Consider the following 27,908-nt stretch of genomic DNA (forward strand, 5'->3'; position numbering starts at 1 on the left):
TCAGGTAAGATTTATAGCTTTCATTTTGTAATTAAATATTGAACACAACAAAAAATATATTTTTAAAAAAACCATTCCAATTAAATATTGTTTATTTTAAAATTTTAATAATAATTTTTATTTAAAAAAAATTGAGTTATGAATTTCACATTAAAACATTGAATATAATAAAATCATTTTACATAATATACTTTTGGTGAAAAAATCATTTTATAATTTATTATTTAAAGAAATTATTTTGTTTTAAAATATAAGAAGAATATGAAAAACAATTGAGTGTGAAAAAAATGAAAGAAACGAAAAGAAAAAAAAGTTTACGTGGGATGGGGGTTGGGAAAAAAATAAAGAAAAAAAAATCAAAATGGGGTGCAATTGGGACATGAGGTTGGGGAGGAGAGAGGGGAGATGAGAGAAGATAGAGGAGAGAAGGGAGAGGAGAAAGAGGGGGTAGGAATAAGGGAGGGTAATTTAGGAATGTAAAATGTTGCATTAGTAAAGATGGTGTTGCGAATAACAATTGAGAATTTTTTTTTTTTAGTGTTTTTTAAAAACACCATAAAACTGATTCTACTAGAGGATTCGGGAGAAGTTTTGTAATTTGGAAATATAACATTCCATGCAATACATAATTGGAAATTTTCATGGTTGGTTGTTAATTAGAAAGGAAAGAATAACGATAATGTTTTATAGGAAAATATATTAAAATTGTGTCTTCAACACGTAACATAATTTTAATATTTTACATTAAAGTTATATATATTGAAATTTCATATATATTTTAAAATATTTTTTAAAGTGCCATTTCTTCTAAATTATTTTTTAAAATTATTGTATTATTGGTTTTTTTTTGTTTTTGTTTTAACCCTTGAATAAGAGTGATAAGTCACTAAGTGTAGATAAATTTTATATTTGAAACAATAGAAAGATTACTATTCAAATTTGTTATTGATTAATTAATGGGTCATTACTTTAAAATATCCGGATATATCACCATATATCTTCCATATATCCAATATCCGTGGATTTCAATATTTGAGAAGATATATCAATTTGGTTCATTTTTTATTATTAAATAGATTAATTCTAATTATTTTATTTTTACATTTAATTTAATTTATTATCAAAAATATAAAAACATAATTTTCTTAATAGTTCTTTTTTATATAATATATATATATATATACATATATTAAATGTAAAAATATAAATATTAATTTTTTTCATATATTATTATTATTTGACATCATTTAATACATTTAAATTAATTTGGGATATTTTCGGACATTTTATCGATGTTTCACCTATTTTTCTTTGATTTTTTTCGATATATTTCACAAATTTTTCATTTTATTATTATATAAATTAATTCTAATTATTTTATTTTTACATTTAATTTAATTTATTACCAAAAATATAAAAACATATTTTTCTTAATTGTTCTTTTTTATATAATATATATTTATTAAATATAAAAATATATAAATATTACTTTTTTCATATATTATTATTATTTGATATCATTTAATACATTTAATTAAAATGGATCATGATTTTAATATTAAATATATTTTAAAATTAGACATATTATCATAATATTATTGTAAAATAATATATGATGCAACTTAATAATAAATATATACTTATTAATTTATATTTTCTTATAAACTTAGAGGATATTATTATCAAATATAACAAATTATATATATCCATTTAAAAATAAAAAATTTAAAATGTTTATTTTTTATTTTTTTTTATATAATTTTTTTAGAGTTTTTCTTAATATTTTCAGAATTTTCATTAATTTTAATGTTACAAGAAAATTGAACTGATATTTTCATCATTGATTACTATTATTATAAAAATAAGATGTATTTTCACCATAATACTACTTTCTATCAACTTTTTGCAAATATTTTCTTGATACACAAGGGTGAAAATATTATAAATATTAGAATCATTACATAAAAATTAATTTTTTATATTTGTAAAAGTGATATTGATCTATTTAGGGGGCTTATAAAAAAACATTTTCTTATTTATGGTGCTTTAGAAGAGAAATATCAATCAAAGTACATTAAAGAAATACTTGTACTAATCCTGATTGAATTACATTTTAAACAAATTTGATTCTCTCCATAGATAAAGATTTAATTAAAAGTTCAATCCTAACGGTAAGAAACACTTCATGACTCTCTTCTCCTTGAAACCAAAATCTCAAGATTTAACAATTTCCATGTAACAAAGCTAAAATTAATATATTCCTCCTATTATAATTTATAACCTTCCTTGTAGCTTATCTGGTTTCAATGGTGGGTTTTGCTTCATCAAAATCTCACGTCCCATGGCTTTGTAGTCGAAATTGCATTCGTACTTTTCAGGCAAACGATGTTTCCCACAAAACATACTCCCACATCGGCACTCGAATCCTATTATTCTCACCTTCTTCTTACACATCTCGCATCACTCTGGCTTCTTCTTCATATAAGAATCACCATTAATAACTTTGTTAGTATTCTCATAAGATAAAGATAATTGAGCCATCGAAGTGGCAACATCATCTAAAGATGAGGTTGACTCTATCCTTGGCCTCATAGCTTTCTCCATGGACATGGCTTTTGCTTTCGTGGACTCTCCTTCTTCCTTAAGAAAATCTCTATAGCACTTAGAACATAGGTTTCGAGTAGCAGGTGTCCCAAAGAAGCCACAACCATTAACACATAGTTGAATATCTTCCATGGAGGACTCACTATTCTTCTCCTTCTCCTTTGGGGTATTGCTTGAGATTTTTCGTATGTGAGAGGGTTGCCCTTTCTACACTATTTATACATATATATGGTTGAGTAGTATTTGGATTTGGAAACCTTTTGGGGAGAAGTTTCTATTTTCTAAAATCCTATTCAGATAGTGTTTCTAAACTTATATGATATATCCACAAAAATTACTATATTTAGAGATATTTATGGATGTTAAGGAAATAGAATATTATATTAATAAATATTCTTTTGAATAAATTCTGAATTTTAATTATTTTTAGTTATATATTTATTTTTATGCTATTTATGTCATTTTTGTTATATCACTATTCTTATAAGGAATTAAAAATAATAATATTTTTTTATTTTTTATCTTTAATTAAAATTAATAATTATTATTTTATTATTTTTAAATAAAATATTATTAATATAATTTATAGATTTATTAAAATATTAATGTCTATTTTATAATTTTTAGTATAATAGTAGCATCTTTTGAAAAAAGTAATTTGGTTTTTTTTTTATTATGTATGAAATTTATCCATTTATTTAATATTTTTTTTCTTTATAACTTAATATTTAAAAAAATTGTGTAATATTTTAAAATATCATAATTCACCATTAAAATTTTATTTTAAAAAATTACAGAATTTTTTTTTAAAAAAAAGTTGGGTGCATTTAGCAATGATGAGTTTATAAAGCAGGAAAGGTAAATAATTAAAAAATAAATAAATAAATAAAAACAAGAATATGGGTATATTTTGCAAGACTAGTGAGTTGTAAAATAGAAAGTTAAAGAAAAAGAGAGAAAGAAGAAAGAAGAAGAAAAACAAGAATTGTGTATTACATTTAACATGTATTAGTTCACGAAATAAATATTTTCAATGTATTACTATTTGTGGTAACTTGAGAGATGATTATTTTTTATTTTAGACATTTGGCTCAAATTGTAGCAAAATTAGGCTACCGAGTTGTTAAGTAAATCACGCATACACAAATAAAAAATAAAAAAGAATACAAAATTTTTAGTGTGGTTCAATGATCAATGTGATTCATATATCCAAATAGTGTATTAACACTTAACAATCCCCTAATAAAAAGGAAGAAGAAGAATTATAATGGTGAAAGCTTTGAAAAAATCTTTTAATTGTAGTTGAATGAGCTCAACCCCCATAAGCTGATCAAGTAGTTGGACTCCCAGATATCTCGAGCATAACATAATAAAACTAATTTAGGCTTCATAATCCAACATAAATGTAGGTTGGTCTCCAACTTAGATAGCATAATTTTTCCCAAGTATTTTCTTAGGCCTTGATGGCCTTAATGGAATCCATAACAATAAATAAATAAATAAAATAAAATAATAAAATTTAAGACGTGTCTTATTGTTTGCATAGTAAATAAAAAATAATCATCATTTTTTTGTTAGCCATAAAAATCAATACAAAATAAATATAATGAAATTTATTTAAAATTTTATATATTTTTTAAATACCTAACAAATGTGATAAAATCCATTTTAGTTAAGTGAATACATATAATATAAATTTCTTTTTCATCTATTGAGTTTGATAAAACTTTAGTATTTGTTTGTACATATTTTTTATTTTTCATTTTTTAAAATAGAATATAGTAGTAAATTCTATAAAATAAAAATATATATATATATATATACTAATTTTTATGTAAAATGTCTGGAATTATCATATATCTTTTAAAATTTTTTAAATTTGATATGATAAAAGAAAAAAAAAATTATCCACTCAAATTTTTTAAATAGTTTTTAAAAGTCGTTATTTTTTTTAAGATATGTCTGAAAGAGTTAACAAGAAGAAACACTTCAAGAGAATCCCTACAATGACCTTTAAGTCTTTAACAGTAATATCTTGGGCATCAATGTAAAGAGAGTTGGGTAGCTTTCCCTTTAAACTCAGAATTATTAAGTAGTGGCTCAGGCACAAAGCTCCCAATTCTAAACAAGATCACAACAACAAGACCTAAGAGAAAGGAGGTCTATTGATCTTGAGCCTTCTACTTTATCTTTCAATGGTACGTGAAAAACTAATTCCTAACCCAATGGGAAAAGCAAACAGTCTCCTTGAGCCTTAAATATTTGATGAGTTTAAATTAAATTATACTTTAAATTGTTGTAACTTACGGATTGCGTTGATATTAAGGTATGGACAATTAATATAACATATTTAGCATTATTATTATTAGGTAATAAGCTTCTTTTGTCAAATATTCATTTAAATAAATAGAACAAAAGATATTTGAGATTTAAAGGAAAAATTAATTATTATAAGTTGTTTTTAATTTTTAATTATAATATTAAGTTATTTTATTAAATATATTTAATGTAACTAAAAACTTAATTAAATTAAATTATTAAATTAATTTAATAATTAAACACATAAGCATATTTTCTCACTTTTGGAATAGTAAAAATAAAATATAAATGAAAAATTAAGTATCATATAAACCATATAAATGTAATTTCATTGAATATATTTGACAAAAAAAAAAGGAATAGATTTCTCACCACAATCCAATGGATGCTCACTTTTGAAGTTTTATGCTCTTCCACCATTTTGTAAATTTGAAAGTTTGCAGTATGTTATTTTAAATTTATTTTATTTATTTTAATTTTTTGGTATAAGAAATAAATAATTTAAAAATATATAAGTTTTAAACTAATTTTCATATTTTTAAAATTAATTAAAATTATTTTTCTTAATTTTTTTTATTTCTTAGTATTTTTCTGGAACAAACATGGCTTTCTAAAACTAATCATTCTCTTATCAAGACAAATTTCTATTTTTATAGGAGTCCAAACTTAATAAAAACAGTCAAATTAAAGAGAAAAAAAAATTCAAAAACTTGAATAATAAATTTAAATTTAATAAAATTAGTATTTGTTTTTCTTTGATTTTGGAATAAAATTTTAATTATATTTTACTTTATTTTTGTATTTTGTTTATAGGCAAGTAAAACGACAAAATTTTAGATTCCTTTTGTTTATAGGAAAGTTATGTGATTAGTCATTTTTATGGATATATCATATAAGTTTAGAAACACAATCTAAATAGGATTCTAGAAAATAGAAACTTCTCCCCCAAAAGGTTTCCAAATCCAAATACAACTCAACTATATATATGTATAAATAGTGTAGAGAGGGCAACCAAAAGGTGAAAGGAGAAGAATAGTGAGTTCAAACAATACCCAAAAGGAGAAGAAGAAAAAGAAGAAACATGGAAGATCCAACACTATGTGCCAATGGATGTGGCTTCTTTGGGACACCTGCCACTCAAAACCTATGTTCCAAGTGTTATAGAGATTTTCTCAAGGAAGAAGAAGAGTCTACGAAAGCAAAAGCCATGTCCATGAAGAAAGCTATAAGGCCAAGAGTAGAGTCAACCTCATCCTTAGATGATGTTGCCATCTCCATGGTTCAACTATCTTTATCTTTTGATAATACTAAAAAGACTATTAATGGTAATTCTTCCACGAAGAAGTCGGAGCAATGCGAGATGTGTAAGAAGAAGGTGGGAATCATAGGATTCAAGTGCCGGTGTGGAAGTATGTTCTGTGGGAAGCATCGTTTGCCCGAAAAGCATGAATGCAACTTCGACTACAAGGCTATGGGACGTGAGATTTTGATGAAGCAAAACCCACCATTGAAGCCTGAGAAGTTACCAGTAAGGTTTTGAACTGTAATAGGAATCATTTATTCTTCATCACATGGAAATTGTTAAATCTTACAATTTTGAATTTCAAGGAGGAGTGATTCATGAAGTGTTTCATATGGTTGGGACTGAATTTTTAATTAAATCTTTGTTTTAGGGAGAGAACTTCGATTGATTGATATTTATCTTCTATCAATTAATTTAATATCTTTTGTCAACTAAAAACTGTTATTGTTATTCAACAGATTTGCCGCCAAAAATTGAGGACTAGTTGTTGAAAACTCTTTTTCTTAATATAACCAGTTTTTACTTCTTAAAAACATCAAAAGAAAAAGTTGTTTTTACTTTTTTATTATAATTATCAAAGTATTTTTATTTTTTTATATCAAAGATATATCTACTAAACATACTCATACTTTAAAAATTAAAAAAAATACATTTTTCTATTTAAAAATAATAAAAATGGTAATTTCGGAATGTTTTTTAAAAACACTTCTCTAAAAGTTTATTGAGGAATTTGGAATATTTTCAACTTCCAAAAATAATTAAAATTATCATTTACTTAAAATGAACAACTATTATTAATTAATTATTAAAATGATAGGTTAAGAATAATCTAAATATCTTAATTTTTTTCAATTGACTTAAAACAAGAACTAAATAATTAAAGATAAAAAAATAATAATACAAAAGATAAATTATTTTTTAAATAGATGAGAATAATACTAATTTAAAATATTTTTATTATTATCATCATTTGTTTCTCAACCATCCCCTAAAAGTTCATTTGAATACAATTTATTCTTCAACTCTTTTTAAAGTAAATAAAAGGTGTTTTCATACGTTTTTTTAAATATCACAAAAAATAATTTTGAAAATTTTAATATTATACATAATTAGACAACACTTTCGTTGATAACATATCGACAAACTATTTTTCTTGTTTGAGTTCGAAGCATTAAATAGGGTAAAGATAATCATTGGATTTAGTCAGCATGTGAGTGGAACTCATGGATAAGATCATGGTGGTGCATGGACTTACCCTATATGATCAGCAAATTTTCAGAACCTTCGATCACAATTCTAACTCTTTCTCGCTTACCAATCAACCTCTCTTCCTGTAACACCAACAGAAACACCATTAATCATTCACATTTCTTCCTCTCCTACTTCACAGACAGCATGACCATCCCTTCTGATATTGTGATATTCGAAATACTCACAAGACTTCCCGTGAAATCTCTACTCCGGTTCAGATGCGTTTCCAAGCAATGGCGCTCCGTAATCACCGACCTAAACCTTCGTTGATCAACACAGGAGCCGCTTCTTTACTCGGCCGGGCGGCACCACCATCGTCCTCCCACTCCGAAGCCAAAAGTACAAGCAACCAAACATCATTTTCACCATCCAACACCCACAACCTCCACTATCACATTCAGTACTCTGCAACCCCTCCACCAAGTCAACCTGCCTGAGTTCCGGTTTAATTTCACCACCGAGTTCATTAACAGCATAATCTGCTTGTATGGGTCATCTGCGTCTGCAATCCAAGCACCAGAGTTTGACTCTTGTTCCTCCTTCGGCTTTGACCCTTCCACCAACACTTACACAATTGTGAGGTCATGGTATCACTGCCATGCCTCCCCTTGCAACCACTCCATTTTCTTTCACTCTGGGCTCCAATACATGGAGGAGTCTCAAGGGTGGTCATCCTCATTTCATTCATACTCAAGGTGTGTGCATCAATGGAACTATATACGGGAAGAATAAACCCTACAACTATGGGCCATTTGGGATAGCGGCATTTGATGTTGGAGACAAGAGGTACCAAATGATTCAACTCCCCTTACCCCATGAAGCCGACATGATGACTGATCATATGGGTTCAGTTTTGATACAAGTTGGTGAAGATTTAGCCTTGGTGGACTATGAGCATCTAGTGAAAGGTAACATTATAACGATGTGGGTGTTGCAGATCAACCATCAAGACAAGGTTTGGGCGGAGAAGAGAATTGAGTTTCCATCTCACTGGAGGGGAGTTCCAGAGGCAAATACCTGCTTTCTCATGAAGCCTATGCTTGTTTTCACAGTCCATACTGGGGAGATTGTATTGATTCCATCTGTATTGTCTAAGAATTTTGGTGTGTTTTACTATGATATGGAGAATAAAAGTTTAAGGGAAGTGAAAGTATCTAGGTTACCAGACTATGGGATGACACACTAATCCTCGAGCACTTTTTGCCCTATTTAGTAGTGGAAAATGTTTTGTCATGGAGGGATACGAGCTCATAGATCTCTGCTAACATTGAATTCTTTTTTAATTCCATCCTTTTGTTTTAGTCCCTTATGAGGAGTCCCTTGTTTTACTCTAAATCCATTTTCAAAAGGCTGTTTAGCTCATACAACTAAAAGGAAAAGTCCTGCATCCTCCAAACTGCTGAGGCCTATTGGACGATGAATATAGCCCTATAATCCTATGAGATATGACAAGAATGTTATGTTATCATTATAAATGGTATCAAATTAGATTCCCAATCCTCCTGTTGGAGTCTCTACCCTCAAGCAAAGTAACTGACTCTTTACATGAACATAAATAAATGAAACTACTCCCAGATACAAAGAAATGACCTCTCAAAAAATGTAGCCTATTTATGGGAGACCCCTTATCTCTATTGTACACTTTATTTTGGGAAAAGATAGAAACATGTGGGAAGTTGCTGCTAAAGTTGAATGAAATTGAATTTCTAAATTTTAAGTTGCCTCCATTATTTAGTCTAAAAATGTGTTTTTTTTTAATGCATAATATGCTCAGTGACCTCCATCAAATAATAAGTCAATTTTTTCCTTCTCTTTTACTTTCACACAATCAGAAAATAAAATATATATGACTGACATAAACTAGTTTTCCAATTGCCTACTAAAATTGATTGAAAATCAACCGAGCACTTTACTGAATCATTTTGGGTAAGCATGTAGCCAAATCAAGGTTCAGTAACTTCACTCTCACCATAACAGCTAAAGGGTAATGCCAATCTTCCCTTCACCCATACTTACTGACATGCATCAAATACAAAAAATTTGTGTCTACTTACCCCGAAATCAGTCACTTACCCTGAAGACACCACCGTCTTCATCTCCTTCCCAGTCAAGGACTTCATCTGTGGGGTCTTATTTTCTCCATCGACCACCACCCGCAAGAAGGACAAGATTGAGCAAGTAGCAATTCCATGCAACTTCTAAAGCAACTCACTTCTCTTATTTCTTCACTACTGACTCTATCAGGTTACTTTGCAAGATGCTTGTGACCAAGAGATCACAAATGTATTCTTTCTCTGAAATCCAAGACCACCGACTGTCTTTCATTTTACTGTCGTGGTTTGTCCTTCCCCCTAGAAAATATGGGAATTTTACTCTAGCAAGCAAAACATGGAGAAGTTTCAAGGGTGGTCCTAAAATTTTCTTCATACAAAAACCATTTGTGTGAATGGAGCTATACTTTCCAAATTTTGCTCAGGTATCCAATAATTCAATCCCCTCAGAAGTTACTGGTAGAAGAATTAACCTCTGTTTTGGCAGAGTGGTGAGTATCCAGCCTTGGTGGCTTATGAAGGTCTTCAAAACCGTAATGCGTGAAAATGTTAGCATCTGAGAGATACCAAACTGAGATTTGGTTGGAGAAGAGAAATGGATTTGGATCTTCTTGGACAGACATTTGACAGTTCAACACCTGTATTCCCCATAAACCTTTGCTTACAGTTACAATCCACCCATGTTAGATCAGATTGATGAACTTTTTTTGTCCTACGAGGGATGTTAACTTATAAAGCTGCTACCATAGACTTCACATTCTTGATTTATTTTTGTATACAATAATCATCTTTTGGACAAGTAGGAAATTTAATTATCTTTGTTATTGGTTCCTATACAATGATTGTTGTTCTAGTGTTGTTCGACCACAACTTAAGTGCAAAATTATAGTTTTTTAACTTCAGCATTTGAAAAATGCTACTTTTGGCATTAAAATGTGCATTGACCTAAATACTAGTGGGAAGCACTGGTATGCTTGTTTTGATGCTGCTTCATTTTCTTTTTAGCATCTCATTTCGGTATTTTTATCTTTTTTTTTGTGTGCTCCCACATGATAGAGGACAAGTCTGTCTCTCTAATCTTAACCATCATGTGTGCTACTTTAAGATAAATAAATAAAGCGATTGGCTAAACTGGTAGACAAAAGATCCCTCACCCAAAAGGGCCCCTACACAATGATGAATGATACTTTACATTCATGACAAAACTGAAAAGAAATAATACATGAAGTGAATCTTAAAACATTGCCTGATGCAAGTTATGAATCATAGTTGCATATTTGGCACATTGAAAAGGACAAGCATTCTGACTTGAAAACATAACAAGCAGGAGCTTTGATGGTGAAGACTATCAATGAATATCATCGAGACATTTTTTGAATCTTAAGCTATATATAAAATATCGTATTATATAAATTGACAAATAAAGACCGATGAAAATGGCAACTCACTTCATACCAGGATTATATTGCCTTCTCCAGCCATCTTGGCATGGTTAGTGAAGCCTTCATCCCAAGTCTGCTAAGGAACACAGCATACAAAATGTGTAGCAAGAACACGAAAAATCCAGAATTTAGCAAAAGCTGTTGAATGGCAAGAGAACTATATTAGTTTTCCACACATGAAAAACACATGCGGAAAAAAGGACAGTTTATTTGGTCCACAAGTACCAGAGTCCCAAATAACGCATATATAAGATCCATTGATGGAATTGTATTAACACCAATAGCAGTGAACATGTAGGTGATAGATGCATGAACATTCAGGGTGATCTACAAGCAAAAGGAAGAACTTTTGTCATTGAGTTCCTGGGACAGGGTGAAGCAAAATCTCAGAGTTACAAAGATAACCAATTACCAAAGCAAGTATGTTTTCTCTTATTAAGAATGAGGATATTAGAACATACCCCATGGCACCCATTGCCCGAACCTGCATATTGAGTAAATGCCTTTTGTTAGAAAAGGGAGGTCATTTCTTTAAACAGGGGTAAGAAACTCAAGAAGTAAGTAAGCAAACGCTACAAATGTGCACAAGCAGATCGAAAGACCCCAATTCGCTCCCAACCTGAGAAGATAAAAAAGAACCTAGCTGTTAATGCATCACTCTGAATCATCTAGAATTTCTTTAGAGATCAAAACAAGAGAATCATGTTGACAGAAGGCTGATCCCTTTGTAACAACTAGAAAATTTAGAGGTTGTAGTAGTCTCAATAGCTGATACATGAGGCTCAACCAAAACTGTACCAGCCTTACAGGATCAATTGGTTTAGACGCTACCAAGAAACAAGCCAGAACAAATACTTTTTACTCTGAAATATTTCTAAATAAAAATATAAGCGGGCAAAAGCATCCACATGTTAAAGAAAGTAATTTTCCATGAAATCATGAAAGATAGTTAATAAATTTCAAAGATAATTCAAGAGATTCAAACTGTTCAGATATCTTCATCAACAATATTAATTACTCAATGAAGAAGTGAGAATTTGACCACTTATTATTAACCAATTTGGGAGTATTTAGCAAATCCAGGGGATTATTTCTATCAAGTGTGCTCGTGTGGTGTTTGGCTTGACAGTTGCCCAGAGGAAGACAAGAAGCAGCCTTATTGCAACTTGCACAAAGAAACAGCAAATCATCAAAACCATTTGAAGATGATGAATCATTTACCGCCATAAAGAACCCATGGTGAGACCAACTAAACCATGCAAAAGCTGCAAAAGATAAATTTCAACAAATGAAAATAAATCATTAGCACTCCTTAGGCAGCTGGTTTGGCAAAAAGAATCAACCATATGTATATAATCAATGAAAAGGAAAATAGAAAACAAAAGATAGTGTTGCCAGAGAAAAAGATATAAATTTCCCACTATCCCTATTATAGCTTTAAGAGAGACTAACTCGGATATACTGCTCAGATTAAATTAACCTGATCATTGTGGCATCAAATCTATGAGGCAAACGGATTTTAAACTGAAGCTAAATAAAAAATCTTTTACAAATTACATTGATGGTTTGCTCTAAACTTCCACCAGCATGCACAATCAGTACTTGTCTAAAGAAGCACCAAATTAAATCAAAGCAGGTAAATAGGAAACTCTAGTCACATTTAGAAATGAGGTAGAGAATGGGAAAGAGAATCAATTTTATTGCCATTCATTAATGTGTTTGGATTGTTTTTTAGAATGAAAATAGAAATAAAAATTCATTAGTATAGGGAAACCAAATCCTACTCTCATTAGGATTTTGATACCTCTCTTCTACATGGTATTGCAATTCACCTCCATTCACCTCCTATTTCCATTCCTATTCCGGCATACCAAACATGTACATTGTAAACAAATAAACAAAGCAAGCAGGAGAGCAATGCTCACTAGGTAAGTGGATGCTTTCACTGGACCGGACAAGACGAATAATAGCATTGTGGTTGCCACCTGCCAAGACGAATAATTATGAGCTCCATACAGATCTTAAAGAAACCGAAACGTGGAAGGTAACAAACCATGGTTTTTCTCCCTGCTGCAACTCCCCATCTCATTGAGGAGAGTACTATTGGCAATGAAAAGAAACAGCCGAAGTAATTCTGTGCAAAATCAAACCAAATAATAAAGCACCGGATATTAGCAAATATATACGGTAACAAGTGGTTTCCCAAATCTCACAACAACTAATTTGCTCTGTTTGGATGCTGAAAAACTGCAGAAACGGACAAATAAATAAGAGGTTTGAAACTTATGTTTAATTCAGTCGGGTTCAAACTTGTTCTTTCTTTTCCTTCCACCGTTTTCTCAGTAACCAAACAGTATTCAAGAAACAAGCGAGTTTGTGCAAAATCAAAGTCAATCTTAACACGTGTTTGAATTAAAAAAAAAAAAAAAGAAGCAAAGCACAATACGCTACCACTATATAATAACGACTGGTTCCGGAAACCCCCACATCAACTAATTTCTACTTGTGCTCCATTTGGTTACTGAGAAAATGAGGAAAAGAAAAATAAAATTACAAGTTGGAAACTTATGTTTACTGTTGCAATATTCCAACTCGTCTCTTCGTTTCTTTTCAGCCATTTTCTCGGCAACCAGACAGAATTGGAAACCGCTGAAATTTAAACCTCAATTGCGAGAGAATTGCTCAAGAAATACGCCAATCCGGCGACGGCCGCGAACATCGAGCACTCCACCAATCTCAACGTTTTCTGGTAAACAACGCTGTTTGGGGCTAAATCCTCGAACTCTTCTTCCTTCTCTTCATTGGTCCAACGTGAGGGTTTCGTTCCCGAAACCCTAGAAATTGGGAATTTATATTTGTGGAGAGAAAGTGAGGGAAATGGAGGAAGAGATGGAGTGGGTCTGAAGCAAGGAAGAGAAAGAAATCGAGGAGGAGAGAGAGGGGCAGTGTGAGAATTAAGGAAATATGAGGGCTGACGGTTATGAATCTTCAGAAGATTCATGGAGGAAACGGTTGAATTTGTGACTCGCAGTCGCAGGTGGCTCTGGTGTGAGAGCGGGAGAAGATTTTGGGGTGGGAACAAAACTTCGCGTTTTAACGTATGAGGCCCAAAACGATGCGTTTAAATCCAAAACGACGCGTTTAAACCCACTTTCGAATATTTTTTTTATATTTTTGCATTAGATTTTGGAGATCCAAAGCCACATTTTTATACACTTTTGTATATTTTCCAAATGAACCCAACTTTAAATTTTTAAGCTTCCATTTAGATTTTGGAAAATATGACAACAAATATCAAAAGAAATAAAATTGTAGGAAAATAAAAAATAATTAAAATTCAATAATTTATTTCACATGTTTCCCTAAATTTATTTTCAAAAAATAATAATTTCTATATAAAATGTATTTAAAAAAAAAATACTTTGAGAGATAAATGATTTGCAAAAACTATTTAAAAAAATAGTTATTAAAACAAATCTCGCCATTTAAAATATTTTAAAAGTAATTTTTTAAAATATAAAATAAATCCATGATTTTTGTATAATATTCCATTGTTTTTATAACTATTTGCTTAAAAAAAATATGGAAAGCATATTCCATAAAGATTTTAAGTAGATATTTGGTAAATCAACTTATTAATTTAATGATATGATTTAAAGTCAAAACTAATTTTAAGTAATAAGTAAAAAAAATTAACTTATTCTTAAATTTATATATTTATTTTAGTTTTTTACCTCAATTTATTTTAGTTATCTTCATGATATCTTTTATCATTTCACGATCTCCATTGTTACTTAACTTTTTTGCTATTTTTATCATTTATGAAGATAAACTTATTAATACGATGATTTAAAATAAAATTTAAGTCAATTTTATCAAACAATATTAATATTTAAAATAATAACTAAATGATAAACTTTAAGTCAATAATTTAAGTACAATTTAACTTAAAATCAACTTAACTACGATGATATTTGTTTTTTAACTGAATAAAAAAACAAAAATAATTGATTTTTTTCTATTCAATTAAAAGTATTTTATTGATATTAATCAATATAATTAAAGTGAACTTGTTATCAATAAACTTAGTTTACTTATGTTGATTAATGTCAATGAGTTACTTTTAACTGAATGAAAAAAGTCAAATATTTTGGTTTTTACTACGATGATATTTGTTTTTTGACTGAATAAAAAAAATTTGATTTTTTATATTCAACTAAAAGTACTTTCTTAATATTAATCAACATAACTAAAATGAACTTGTTATTACTAAACTTAGGTGGTGTTTGTTTTTTTTTGCTTTTTGCTGAAAGCAATTTAGTTTTAAAATTTAGGTTGTTTGTTTTTCTATTTTTTCATGACTTATTATAAACTTTTTACTAAATAGAAAAAGCAAAAATATGTAGCTTTTTCTAAATATAAAAAATAACATATTGATTTTTTTTACTTTTTAATACTTAATAGAAATAAAATACTATAAAAACAAACAACCTAATATTTAACACTATTAAACATTAAAGTTTTATTTAGAATTAAGTAAAAAAACAAACACCACCTTAGTCTACTTATGTTGATTAATGTCAATGAGTTACTTTTAATTGAATGAAAAAAGTAAAATATTTTGATTTTTATTAAAAAACAATCATCACCTAAATTATACCAACTTATTAGTTCCAAATAAAGGGCAAATGGTCTGGGCTTTAAATAATGGGTTGATTCCACATATGGGTCGAGCTCATTCTAGAGACGGCAAGTGGGTCACTCATTAGCCCAATAAACACATAAAAAAATCCAATTTATTTTTTTTTTATAAAAAAAAAAAAAGAAAAAAGAAAAATTCAAATCAAGGAAAGGAAAGGGCCACTTCGATGTTAGATTGTGCATGGGAATAGTAGCATTGGGGGGCATGTGATTGAAGAAGGAACACTTTTTCCTTGAGCCACATATTCCACTATCAAAAACAGTGGTGCACACTCTATAAAAGGATTTAACTCCTAGTTGCTTGGATCTATAGAATAATACAACTTTGAATATGGAGTCCCCCCTCCCCCTTTGCTTTTTGGTGACCTCTTTTGAATAAAGCGTCCTTGGTTGCTGGGACTGAACCCCATTTCTAGGATTCAAAGCAGAATCATTTGGTCCCATAAATACATCCCCATTAATTAGAAAAATATTTTTTCTTTTTAAGAAGAAAAAGAAAAGGGAGAGAGAGAGAGAGAGAGAGAGATAGAGATTTTGTGGGCAATAATAAGTTAGAATGATGTTGAAGCAAACAGGAGTGAAGTAGCATTTTGCGTATCCTAGTGAAAAATGAAAAGCGACACGCCACACTTGATTTCTTCTGCAACTGCCTAACTCTACAAAGTTTGGCATCCGTCCGTCTCCTTCCACTTGGCCTTCCCCGATTTGTCCACCAATCATCACCATCACACTTTTTTTCTCCTCCTTTCTCCTCTTTAATTCAAAATTTTAAATTTATATATAGTTTAAGTACATGAGTTCCACCACGATTTTGATACATATATTAAAAAATAAAAACCATGACCAATATGTCCTTATTATTTTGTATCAAAATACTTCTCATTTTCTTATACCTTGATTTTACGTATCATTACTATATATTTACGTTTTTAACAATTCAGTCATTATAAAACTTTTATAAGTCTCGATTTTATGTTTGTAGAGATTTATTCAAAAATATATTTTGATAAATTATAATTAATACATAATTATATTATGTGTTAATTAAAAAGATTATTTGATTAAAAGAGTTATTAAGGGTTGTTTGATAACAGTTTTTAATAACGGTTTTTTGTTATGGAAAAAAATAATAAAATATGTTTGATGGTAAAAAAATGTTTTTTTATTTTTTATTTTTAATAATAGAAAACATAATATTTTTTAGAAAAATACATTTTTAATTGTTTTATATTATTTTCATTTATTTTTTAAAAATTATTTAAAAAATAATTATACAAATATATAAAATAATTAAAAATAAAACATTATGTATAAAAATTATTTGTAAGACATATTTAAAAATATTTTAGGTTTTCATATAAATTATTGTTTTACAAAACACCAAATAATAATTTTCAAAAACTGTTTTCGAAAATAATTACCAAATAAATTTGAAAACTTAATTTTGAAAATCTAATCATCCATTGTTTTTTTTACCATCTTTTGACTAAAATGTCCTTTTATTTCCTTATAAAAATAACTATTTATTTTAAAACTAAAAATAAGGATTATTTAATCCCCTTCAACCAATTAATTATAATAAAAAAAATATTTTTTTACGTTTGAGTTTTCAAATAAAATTTTGTTTGTAAAAATAATCTATAACTATTTTTAATGATTGTTTTAAAAAAATTATAACATATTTCAAAAACCATTTCATAAGAATGGTTGTCAAACAAATACTATTATTTCTCAAATCAATTTAAATTGCCAATAAAATTATGGATGTATTTATTATATTGGGTAATGCTTCTTTATTTATATAAGACAAAACATACGAGGCAAAAGGTAGACTAAATTACTCATGGGAAAACTTAATAATATGATTAGAACGTTTATAAAATTAATAATTTATTTATTTAGAATGTAAAAGGTCAATTTATTGAATATTTTATTCTTAAAAAAATAAAATAAAAAGGAAGGTAACATGTCAACTTTAGTATTTGACTTTGATAGCTAATTATACTTTATCATAAAGACAATAGAAACAAAAAACAAAAATATTCCCTAGCATTATAATTACAAATTTTGTTCTCGAAATTTAAAAACCCAAAACGCAAATTTATTATTGTGTGGGGGGCAATGGAACATGAAGCATGATTATGGTCCTTTAAAAAATAAATAAATTAAATTAATTAAAATACATCTTTCAATGATGCATGGGGATCCGGCATGCGTGGCGCGTGCCACCACACCATCATGTTTGAATCGGAGACGTGCTGTGAACCGTAGGAACCAGGGTGGATCCTCTGCATCCACATCATAGTGGCGGAAAGTGGAAACTCTAGAGTGGCAGTCACTCAGACCCCAACTGTTCGCTTTGGTGTGCGGATCAAGAAACCAAGAAACATCACATCCCACGATCGGATCAGCCTGTGGGTCCGCGTCTTATCAGTGGTCGCATCCGCTGCCATCAGCGGAGCTTGATGGTCCCGCACTGTAGGCTGCCATTTTGCGTGGGTGTGGCTCAGCAGCATGGAGATTAATGCGGACCAGCATATCCGCAGAGCGAAAATGACTTGTCAGGGGACACGTGGTGGAGATTCATTGGAAAACGACGGAAGAATGTGAAAAAGTGATGATGCGTGCTTCATTCATTTTCACCCCGTATACCGATCTGAAGGGTTACTTTCATCTACGTGGACGAGAAAGCGAGAGAAAATGAGAGAAAGAGAGTGGAAAATCTCGGTAAAGGTGAGAGATGGATGACAGATGGGTAGATCATAGATGATATCATGATGAGTTCATGGAAGTAGGGATCAGGGTAACTGCGGTGAGCGCGGCTGCAGTAGAGCAGAGGCATAGAACAGTAGACAGATACATAGATACGGCAGCAGTACATGCAAGAGAGAAGGGAGAAGAAGTGAATGAGAAGAGAATTTTTTTTTTTTTTTCTTTCACTGTATTTTTGCTGTTGAATTCGCTTCTTTCACAGTTCACACCCAATAATACCTGCAGATACGAATGCCCTTTTTTTTTTCTTTTTTTTCTTTTCTTTTCTTTTCTTTTCGCCACTACTGTTGTTGGGTTAGAAAACGTAAAGGTGACGCCTCTCTCTCTTTCTCAGTCTCTCTCATTCTAAAAAGTCATGGTACATGATACTCGAAATCCAAGCCTCATTTACCTTTCCTCTCTCTGCTCTCCGTTTTTTCAAATCTCTGTGTTGCTGTTTGTTTCTTCCCATTTCAGGTGCATAACAGATAGTAACGCATTTTTCTTGAATCTGAAACAATCTATATACTGAGAGTGGTAGGTTGAAGAGGGGCGGGGAAGAAGCCATGAAGGAGAGGGGCAAGGCTGTGGAGACGTACGGTGGGAGCTGCTTTGCGGACTACTACTCTACATCCGATCTTCCATGCAGAAAACACCCATCTTCGTCTTCTGTGGGGATCTGCGCTTATTGTCTCAAGGATCGTTTGATCAAGCTTGTGTGCTCCGACTGTGGGGAGCAGCGGCTTTCTTCTTGCTCCTGCTCTGAGATTTCTTCCATTCCCAATTCCTGTACTGTGGAGGTGGGGAGCGTTGGGAGAATCTCGTTCTTGATTGAGAACGAGAGGGGTGAGGTTTCGCATTCGAATTCGAAGCTCAAGAGCGAGGAGAAATCGGAGCAGGTCGTGCTGCTCAAGAGGAGTAGCAGCAGCAGTGTTGAGATCAAGAGAAGTAGGTTTTGGGGAATTGGGAGGCTCTTCAGGAAGAAAAGAGACAAGGGTTTTGATGATAAGAGTGAGGGTTGGATGTTTGATTATATGGGTGTGTCCAGGTCTAGGTCTCTCTGCAGTTTCAGAGGTGGTGGATACAACGAATCAGAAGACGGCGATTTGGCTCACTCACACGCTAGAACATCTGGCGTTAATGGAGCTCTACCTTTTGATTTAGATAAGAAGAGCGGTTTCAGCGAAGAAGAAGCAAGAAGAAGCGGCTTCAGTTGCCCTGAGAAGAAAGATTATGATGCTTTAGACTCCAAAACTGGTCTTGATTTCAAGGCTGTGAAGAAGGGTTCCAGCTTGTTGGAGCTCGAGACTCGTCTCAAAGGCGCAAAACGAAGCGGTTTTCCATTAAAGGAAAGCGATTTCAGCGGCCTAGACGACTCAGGCTTCATCGATTTGAAACTCGATTTCTCATCAGAATCAAAGCCGGACATCTTTTCTCTGAAAATGGGTGCTCTCTCAGAATCAGGATCTTGTTTCAGCAGCATGAGAGGCGGTGGCCATGATCAATGTGGAGGTTGCTCCTTCGGGAATTTAATAGGAGACGACGATGGAGCTTTCAGTAATGGCGGAACTTCATGTAGGATTACAGTGAATGAGAGAGGCATCAAAAAGGGTAGGAAAAGCTTGAAGGTGTGGAGATGGATTCTCAGGAACCACCCCAGTTGGGTTAGCACCACTGCGAGAAAGAAGAACGAAGATCAGATATTGAAATCCTGAATCAGTACTGAGACAGATGAAGGGGCTACAAGGATCAAAGGAGAGAGAACTTTTTGTTCAAAAGGCCAGAGAATTTGATGTGTATTTTATAGTCTCTCTTCCTTGGAAATTTTCCTGTATTCACTTGATTGAGTTCATGGCTGAATCTTAATCCCATCAAAAGAGAAAAGGTTTGTGAATTATGAATGATGGTTAAACAACACTAAATATGTACGTCTTCAAATCATATTTTACTTGACATTTTTGCTAAGCAATAGAAAGAAAAAAAAAGGACGAGGATGTTGGGACCGTTTGGCGAGATGGAAAGTGTTTGGGCATAAGACGAGTATTACCACTTATGATTGCTGGTTTGTGCTGTCTAATTTAGTAATCTTGAGTTTTGAATCAAATTGTTAGCGTGTTATCGAAGCTCTAAAAGTCTAATCATTATTGTTCCGTCTGCCTGGGACTGCAATTTTGAATTTTGGGTCAAAATGGGCATTTCCCTTGTTCTTTTTTCTTCAAACAAAAATATAGAGGTTGATTGGAAATTGTTTGAAGCAGATTTGCTCTTAAAATTTTTAAGACTAGAAATTTCTAATTTTTTCTTTTCATTAAAAACATTTTTTAATGGCTATCTAAAAATTATAGAAAATAAATTATTGTAGAAATTAAATATATATATTAAAAAAATAGAAAATGAGAGAAATATAGCTTTGTACATCAGTCAAATTGATCTTTCTAGGTTTTTTTTTTTAATTAATTTGAAATCATATTTTAAAAATATGATTTTCAGTATTTTTTTTTTGAAGATATTAAATGAAACAAATGTTTTAAAATAGGGTCCAAAATGCCTATTATATCTTTAGTTGAATACGACCTGAATTGGGCTTAGATATTGGGTTAGTTAGTGGGACAAGGCTTTGAAAAATATCAATCCAGATTAAACTTTGATTAGGACTTCATCCCATTAATCTTATATATATATATATATATATATATATATATATATATATAAAATGATTTTTTTATGTTTGATTTTATCATAAAAAATATATAAGAAAATAAAATATAATTAAGATTTATTTGAAATTTATTTAATTATTGTATAATAAAATAAAAAATAAGTGAAATTCATTTAAAGTATAAAAATAATTAATTGATATAAGATCTATTTTTTTATTTTTTTTCATTTTTTTCTTTAATTTTTTCTTAAACCAAACATACCTTTATTATTGGTTTGCTATATATTTTGGTGTACATAGGCCAACTTAACTTGAATAACATGTCAACTTAACTAACCAATTTGAATATATATTTACTAATTTGAATCAAATATAATTTTAAGCATGTACACAAAAAACATATTTAATTTGAACTTAGATCAAATAATTTCAATTAAATTTGTTCCAATGATCACAAACTTTTAATGCTTGATGAAAGTAATTATAGATGTTTTAAAAATTACTTTGTTTCCCCCTACAAATCGGATAAAATCACATTTATTTACAGATTGCAATTATACTATAACATAATATTAAATATGTACTTATATGAAAATTCTTATAATTCAAAATATTAAAATTAATAAAAAAATTAGCAGAAAATAAATTCTAAATTATTAAAATGTTTTCCTTTTGTTAAAAATTTAAAGAATCGATTTAATCTTATTATTATTATTATTTAAATTTGGGTTGTAAAACCAAAAATCACATTCCAAATATATTATATTAATCCAATTTCAAGTACTATATGATACTCATATAATCACATTTAGCCAAAACAATTTTATATGGAAAATTACAATTGCTAAATACAGTTCTAAGATTTGTTTGGATGATGTTTGATTTCAATGATGGCAGTAGAAGAAAAAGGGCATCAATCACCACAAGTCAATCACCCTAGCCTTCTTTCAATGTACAAAGTGATCCAACCACTGAAATTTAATCAAACTACCTCACCTTCCATCAAACACTTAACCATTCCTTGACCATCAAGCTTAAGACGATAATTGCCTTAATTACCTATTGCGGAAATCTTATATACTCATGATGATAAGAACTTATGATTTGGAAGATCATGCCAAGGGCATCATAGTTTGTGCTCAAAAAACTTTCCCAAACTCGAATGTTATTAATCCTCTATTTGCGAAGGCAAAGGCATAATCGGGCGATCCCGAATTGGATTTTCTCATTACTATAAGAAGGAATTCTTGTTTGCATCTTGGAACTACTTGGAAAAGTTGCATACTTCTTAATCTTGAGTAAGGATCAAGTAATATAGAATTTGTGAAACCAAGATTTAGTCGATATCAGATTTGATGAAAACAAACAAGTTTTATTATTAATAATTATATTTTAAGTGTGATTAAGTAATAAAAAAAATTTAAAAAGACAATTAAGAAATCATCAAATGAAAAATGAAATCAAGAAAAAAGAGAAAATTTCATAGAAGTAACATTCCAAGTTCAATATATTTGATAGAATTTATGTGAAAAGTTGTTGGTGTATTAAGTTCGTATTACATCTTATTTTTACTTAAACATTTAAAATCATCCAAATGCCTAAATCAATTTTTTTTTTTTTTTTTTTATAAATTGGATGAATAATTTATTTTTTTAATAAATAAAACCTTATTTGTTTAATGCTATTCATAGTTAAAAAGTTTTTAAAATGATAAGAAGTTCATCTAGCCAAATTTACCTAAAGATTTTATGTTAAAGATGAAAAGGTTGTAAAAACTATAAAGTTCATTTATACATCTTTTAATGATTTTTATAATTTTTTTTTTTTAAAAAAAACGAGATTGATTGTTTCAAGGATAAAAACCCATGTTTTGAATTGTATATTATTTGCAAGAGTTTTTTTATCTTAAGGTTTCATATTAAAACAATTTGAGTCGTTAAAGTTCATTTGTGCATCAATTTTCCAAATTTTATGTATGTTTGATCAAAGGAGTTCAATTGATTATTGTTCACTCAATTGATCAAGGAATGGTCGAACCAATGATTGACCAATTGAGCTATTACAATCCAACAACCGCTTTTTATACCTTCTACCACCCAACAACTACTTATTGGATTAATCGATTGATCCCAAATTGTGTCTAATGGCTATTTTAAGTTTTCAACTCCTATTTAAAGACTCTAAACTCGTCATTTTGCATGAAAAAGAGTTCAAAATCATTCTTAAATATTATTTGAATTTTGGGGAAGTGTTTTTAGAGTATGTTTGCTTTCAAACTTGTATTTTATTTTAATGCATCATTCAACCCTATTTTTTTTGTATTTTTTTTGAACAAATATTGTAAACTAAAAATATTTTCTTCATTTCCATATCTCGAAAGAATGTTTTAGAACTATAATTCAAAGGGAATAATTTGAAGTCTTCGTGGGTCATTTCAAATCATAATCTAAATGTAAAGCTTGAAAGTTTGAGAGCTTTGATAATAGAATCCTCACTCAAATAGAAGTTTGAAGAGAGTAAATGTAAATTGAATTCCGCTGAATTACTATAAAAACTAGTATTGCATTTATCTCTTTTCTACTCTCTTAAGTTATTTGTAATTGTTTTCATATTTTTTTTTTATCATATTATTATTTATATTATCACTTGTATTCAAAATTGTTAAATTTGTAAAAGGTAACCATCACCCTATTCAACACCCCCCTGCTTTGAATAATTACTTTAGATTGATATAGTTAGAATTCGATCAATTAATAATAAAGTAAGGTCTCTTGTTTAAAATTTTACCATCTATGAGAAATAGTAAATCGACCTATTTCTATACTCATGGAAGATTTTTTAATTTTTAGACTCTCATTCTTTTTTAAAAATGGTTATGGGTATTGAAAAATAAAAATGAGTTAGCTTTTAAATCTATTAATTTCAAAATAGATATGATATTCTATCTAAATAAAAAATAAGGTGTCAATTTCAAAGTTAATCCATTAGTGGAATGAGCGATACAATTAAATTCTAAAGTTATATGTTAGAAAAAGATAGGATTTCTTAATAAAAAATGGTGGATGAGCTGTCATAGCTAGGAAAGGGGACAAATACATTCTTTATCTGTCAATGTGGAACTCCCAATGGCATATGAAGACTTAAAAATTACTCGTGAAGAAACCAATCAAGTTAAAAAGTTTAAAATCAACATCGTTGTGCATAATTGTCAATTATTTTCTATTAAGGATTTGAAAATAATTGTTGAGATGTTCACTTGTTTAATAAACATTATCAACGAATTTCAAACTTTGGGAAAAACTTATGTCACGACAAAGAAAATTATGAAGATTTTAATGTGGATAAACATAAAAGGTCATTAAAAAATTGAGAAAAAAAGATGATATGACATTCAAAACTGTAAGTATTGATAGACGAAAAAGAGGAAAATGAGGATGAAAACGTTGATCTTATCCTAGAGATGAAATTTGATATCAAGAGAAGTGAGATTATAATTGAACAGTCTGAAATGAATTGGTCGAAATTCTAAAACTTGGCAAGCTTCTTGTGGAAACATCCCATGATCGGACCAGGTTACAGAAGCATTAGTTTTCTTGGAAGGAGGTTGTCATTTGTATGTACGTTGGAATAATTCAATGAAATTGACGACTACCCCATGTACGATCTGTGTCCAAGGTCCATCTCTTCAGCACCAAGTAATTGGTATGATCTGTGTCCATTCTCCAAGGTCCATCTCTTCATCACTAAGTAATTGGCAGAGCCAATTAAAAACCAAGTTGTCATTTTCTCACTGACTGCAAGTTTGAATTTTCATGGCTGGGAATCTATTAAAGAAAACGCCTTCTGTGGATTGAAGATGAATGGAGTTTTCATTCTAGCTGACACTGATATCCCACCTGCCACCATTCAATCTCAGTCAAATGGATGGGTTTTTTTTTTCTTCCTATAAATGCAAACAGATATACATGAAAATGGAGATAGGACCCATGTTTTGTGAAAGAAAATGTATGTGACAATACCTCTTTCTCTGTATAGATTGTAGAGACATTGCTTTTTTTGAGATCAAACAGGTGGATGATCCATCTGCCAAAGGGTGAGACAAATACAAAAATAGATATACACAACCACACATGCAACTTTTGTCCTTGTCCCATGCTTACTAATCGAGTCATTGGTCCAAAATTCCTTATCCGTGGGCGGCATTCATTGAGAAGAAAGAATGAGAGTTTTTAGGATTAGGAATTTAGGTGTCATTGGATTATGAAATTATTTATATGTATGGCTTGTGACATTTGATTGAAGTTGGATGCTGAATTATAATGCTCTTGCCTCTGATTGAGAAGGGAAAAAATTTATTCAAGGAGATCCACACTACGTATAGGATGTGGAACAACCGACCTCCTTAGCAAGTGGGCCTTCAGATGTTGTACACAGTAATCAACTCAGACAGGAGACTATCCTTCTGTTTCATCCCAGAAAGGAAAATTAATTATTCTATGAACAGCATCCTAAGGTTTTATGTTCTAATCTGCAAACTCAAACTGCATACCATACATATATAGAAACAGGGGAAGCTATAGTTTTTTTGGGTGCTACAAAAGCATAGTAGACGGTCTCATTCCCATCTGCACTTAATCTGATGAGTGTGCTTGAATCCATGGCTCAATACCAAGCTTCCATCGATTCTTTTCAATACAAAAGTCTCAACCAACACATAACAACCGAATTTTCTCCACCCACCTGTGCCTCCATACTCCTCTGCTCTCTCTACTCTCATTTCCTTTTTCTTCTCTCCATCCCAACCAGCCCTCACTTGCTCCCATTTCATTCTCTCAATAATTTCCAATCTCAGCCCTACACTTGCTCCTGAACTACTCCTGAACCACATCACCCCATCTACCACATTTCTCTCGTCATGCACAGTTTCCCCTGCGGCTACTGCAACCACTTCTCCTTGAACAACGACATCCACAGCCACAGTGTTGTTCCCTTCATTATAACTGTTCTCACACGCAAAAATCTGTTCCCATTTCTGCTCAAGTGTCATCTCGTAATACACAGATCTCTTCGCCTGATCTTTCAATTCTCCTTCTTTGACAAACATGAAAGGACAGTACCATTTTCCCACGACAACTGGTTCAGAGCTCTTAGAGTGTAATGGGAAGTTGAAGTCTGGGAGGCGAGCCCTGAGGGAGGGGTCAAGCCCTGCCGCTTCACCCAACTCGAAATTGCGGGGAGTGGAGGTAGAAAGATTCCAACCTTCCCTCCTCAAGAAGTTGGGTGGAAACCCATCTGGAGCAATAGATTTGGCAGTGAAAGAGCCCTTGGAAGTGCAAGCTCCTTCAACGAGAGAGATCTCAAACTGCTGGTATATGTCTTGGGGATCCAGTGGTCTTGGCTTTACATCCTTAACGACGTTGCAGAAGCAGCAAGTGCCCATGTCATCTTCCCTCGAACTTGCGTGTGCTACCCTACAAAACGGATCAAGTACACACGCTTAATTAGGAATAACAAGGAGTTCGTAAAGCATCAGTACATACCTTAAAAAAAGAAGAAGCCTAAATCAACATCATCTGGGGATTATATGCATACCCTTTATGCCTTCCATGTCGCTTTATTGCATAGTAACGATTGAGGGACAGCGGCTGATTCAGAACTGGAATGAAGAAGACCTCGTCATGGCTAGTGTTGCTGCTCTCTCCAGAACCCGTGCTATAGCGAACTGTTAAGTTCTTGTTTTGAGGGAAAGGCAGGTCCCAGATATCAGATTCCTTGCACAATCCGAAACAACAAAAAGTTTCAGACTCTTCATCTTGGAGAATGAGATAACCAGAATTTGGGCCTTCAGGGGGAGGTAAGGAGAGAGCCTCAGGAGACTTTCTGTACAGAGAAAGAGGTCTTGTCACATACATTTTCTTTCACTGGGGTTCGTTATTATTCTCAACTTTCATGTATGCTAATATTTATAGGCAAAGAAAAAAAAAATTGAATTCAAATGGCGTGTGAAACTCATACAAGTAATGTTCGGAGACCTGTTCGTTATTTCAAACAATGCGCATAATTTTACGAGACTGTGGGCTGGTAGGAATGCGTGCAATCATACAACACGAAGGATCTTCATTAAAGAATTCTTTTCCACCCATGAAAATTCAAACTTGCTGTCTGAGAGAAAATGAACCCTCGATTCTTGATGGGCATTTTGAGATTCAGAGGACCCCCCTGCGTCTTCCTTGGGGATGAAGGGATGAGTTGTCCCCAATTTGATTAAGACAGGCCTCATTGAATGAGTCAAACGTCCGTATAACAATCTCTTTCATTGGATGAAGCCAAGAAAATGCCTTTCTAACTTGGTAGCATCATGGGATGTTTCCATGAAGATTCGAGGAAGATTCAGACTTGCTGTTTGAGATAAAATAACCCTCGATTCTTGATGGGCATTAGAGATTCAGAGAACCCCTCCGCGTCTTCCTTGTAGATGAAGGGATGAGTAGTCCTCGATTTGATTAACAAAAGCCTCATTGAATTAGTCAAACGTCTGTATAACAATCTCTTTCAGAGGATGAAGCCAAGAAAATGGCTTTGCAACTTGGTAGCATCATGGGATGTTTCTGAAAGCCTGGACCATTAGATTATCCTCTCTTGATGGGAATATATATAATTTATTTATTTATTTTGTAGAAAAATCTTAATCAGCGTCAAATTCGAATGGCCAAATAGACTAATCTCGACCGTTGATGATGCAAATTGGATTTAGAGCTAATTAAAACAATTTTATACGTAACCCTTTGCTTAGAAATGTTTTGAAGGTAATTTCTTTACTCCTCTTG

At 31.1% G+C, this 27,908-nt stretch overlaps 5 protein-coding genes across 7 annotated transcripts; 3 read left to right on the forward strand and 2 right to left on the reverse strand.

The window, feature by feature from the left end:
* The first annotated feature begins 5,963 nt into the window (after positions 1-5,963).
* LOC100266326 (zinc finger A20 and AN1 domain-containing stress-associated protein 1-like) lies at positions 5,964-6,664 on the forward strand. The gene has a single exon (XM_010651991.3). It carries the CDS (start codon positions 6,005-6,007, stop codon positions 6,461-6,463), a length of 459 nt encoding a protein of 152 aa, XP_010650293.1. The 5' UTR covers positions 5,964-6,004; the 3' UTR covers positions 6,464-6,664.
* A 716-nt stretch (positions 6,665-7,380) lies between these two features.
* On the forward strand, positions 7,381-8,683 carry LOC104878978 (F-box protein DOR-like). The gene has a single exon (XM_059737819.1). The coding sequence runs from the start codon at positions 8,076-8,078 to the stop codon at positions 8,661-8,663; it is 588 nt and encodes a 195-aa protein (XP_059593802.1). The 5' UTR covers positions 7,381-8,075; the 3' UTR covers positions 8,664-8,683.
* A 2,012-nt stretch (positions 8,684-10,695) lies between these two features.
* Positions 10,696-14,139, reverse strand: LOC100256033 (uncharacterized). Of its 3 annotated transcripts, none has more exons than XM_002279913.5 (8): positions 13,633-14,139; positions 13,024-13,104; positions 12,896-12,955; positions 12,192-12,235; positions 11,547-11,589; positions 11,383-11,454; positions 11,196-11,297; positions 10,696-11,108 (listed from the first exon to the last, which is right to left on the reverse strand). In XM_002279913.5, the coding sequence occupies exons 1-8, from the start codon at positions 13,969-13,971 to the stop codon at positions 10,989-10,991; spliced, it is 861 nt and encodes a 286-aa protein (XP_002279949.1). In that variant the 5' UTR covers positions 13,972-14,139; the 3' UTR covers positions 10,696-10,988. The 3 variants fall into 3 exon arrangements, with proteins under 3 accessions (XP_002279949.1, XP_059593798.1, XP_059593797.1); XM_059737815.1 differs by having other exon boundaries at positions 11,432-11,454; positions 13,633-13,748; XM_059737814.1 differs by lacking the exon at positions 13,633-14,139 and adding an exon at positions 13,422-13,626 and having other exon boundaries at positions 11,432-11,454.
* A 3,616-nt stretch (positions 14,140-17,755) lies between these two features.
* LOC104878977 (uncharacterized) lies at positions 17,756-20,319 on the forward strand. Its single transcript, XM_010650007.3, has one exon. The coding sequence runs from the start codon at positions 18,989-18,991 to the stop codon at positions 20,135-20,137; it is 1,149 nt and encodes a 382-aa protein (XP_010648309.1). The 5' UTR covers positions 17,756-18,988; the 3' UTR covers positions 20,138-20,319.
* A 5,094-nt stretch (positions 20,320-25,413) lies between these two features.
* On the reverse strand, positions 25,414-27,257 carry LOC100266416 (uncharacterized). Its single transcript, XM_003631185.4, has 2 exons — positions 26,674-27,257; positions 25,414-26,552 (listed from the first exon to the last, which is right to left on the reverse strand). Exons 1-2 carry the CDS (start codon positions 26,991-26,993, stop codon positions 25,697-25,699), a joined length of 1,176 nt encoding a protein of 391 aa, XP_003631233.1. The 5' UTR covers positions 26,994-27,257; the 3' UTR covers positions 25,414-25,696.
* Positions 27,258-27,908: the final 651 nt, after the last annotated feature.

This window comes from Vitis vinifera, chromosome 1 (assembly GCF_030704535.1).
Source record: "Vitis vinifera cultivar Pinot Noir 40024 chromosome 1, ASM3070453v1".
Lineage (NCBI taxonomy): Eukaryota > Viridiplantae > Streptophyta > Magnoliopsida > Vitales > Vitaceae > Vitis > Vitis vinifera.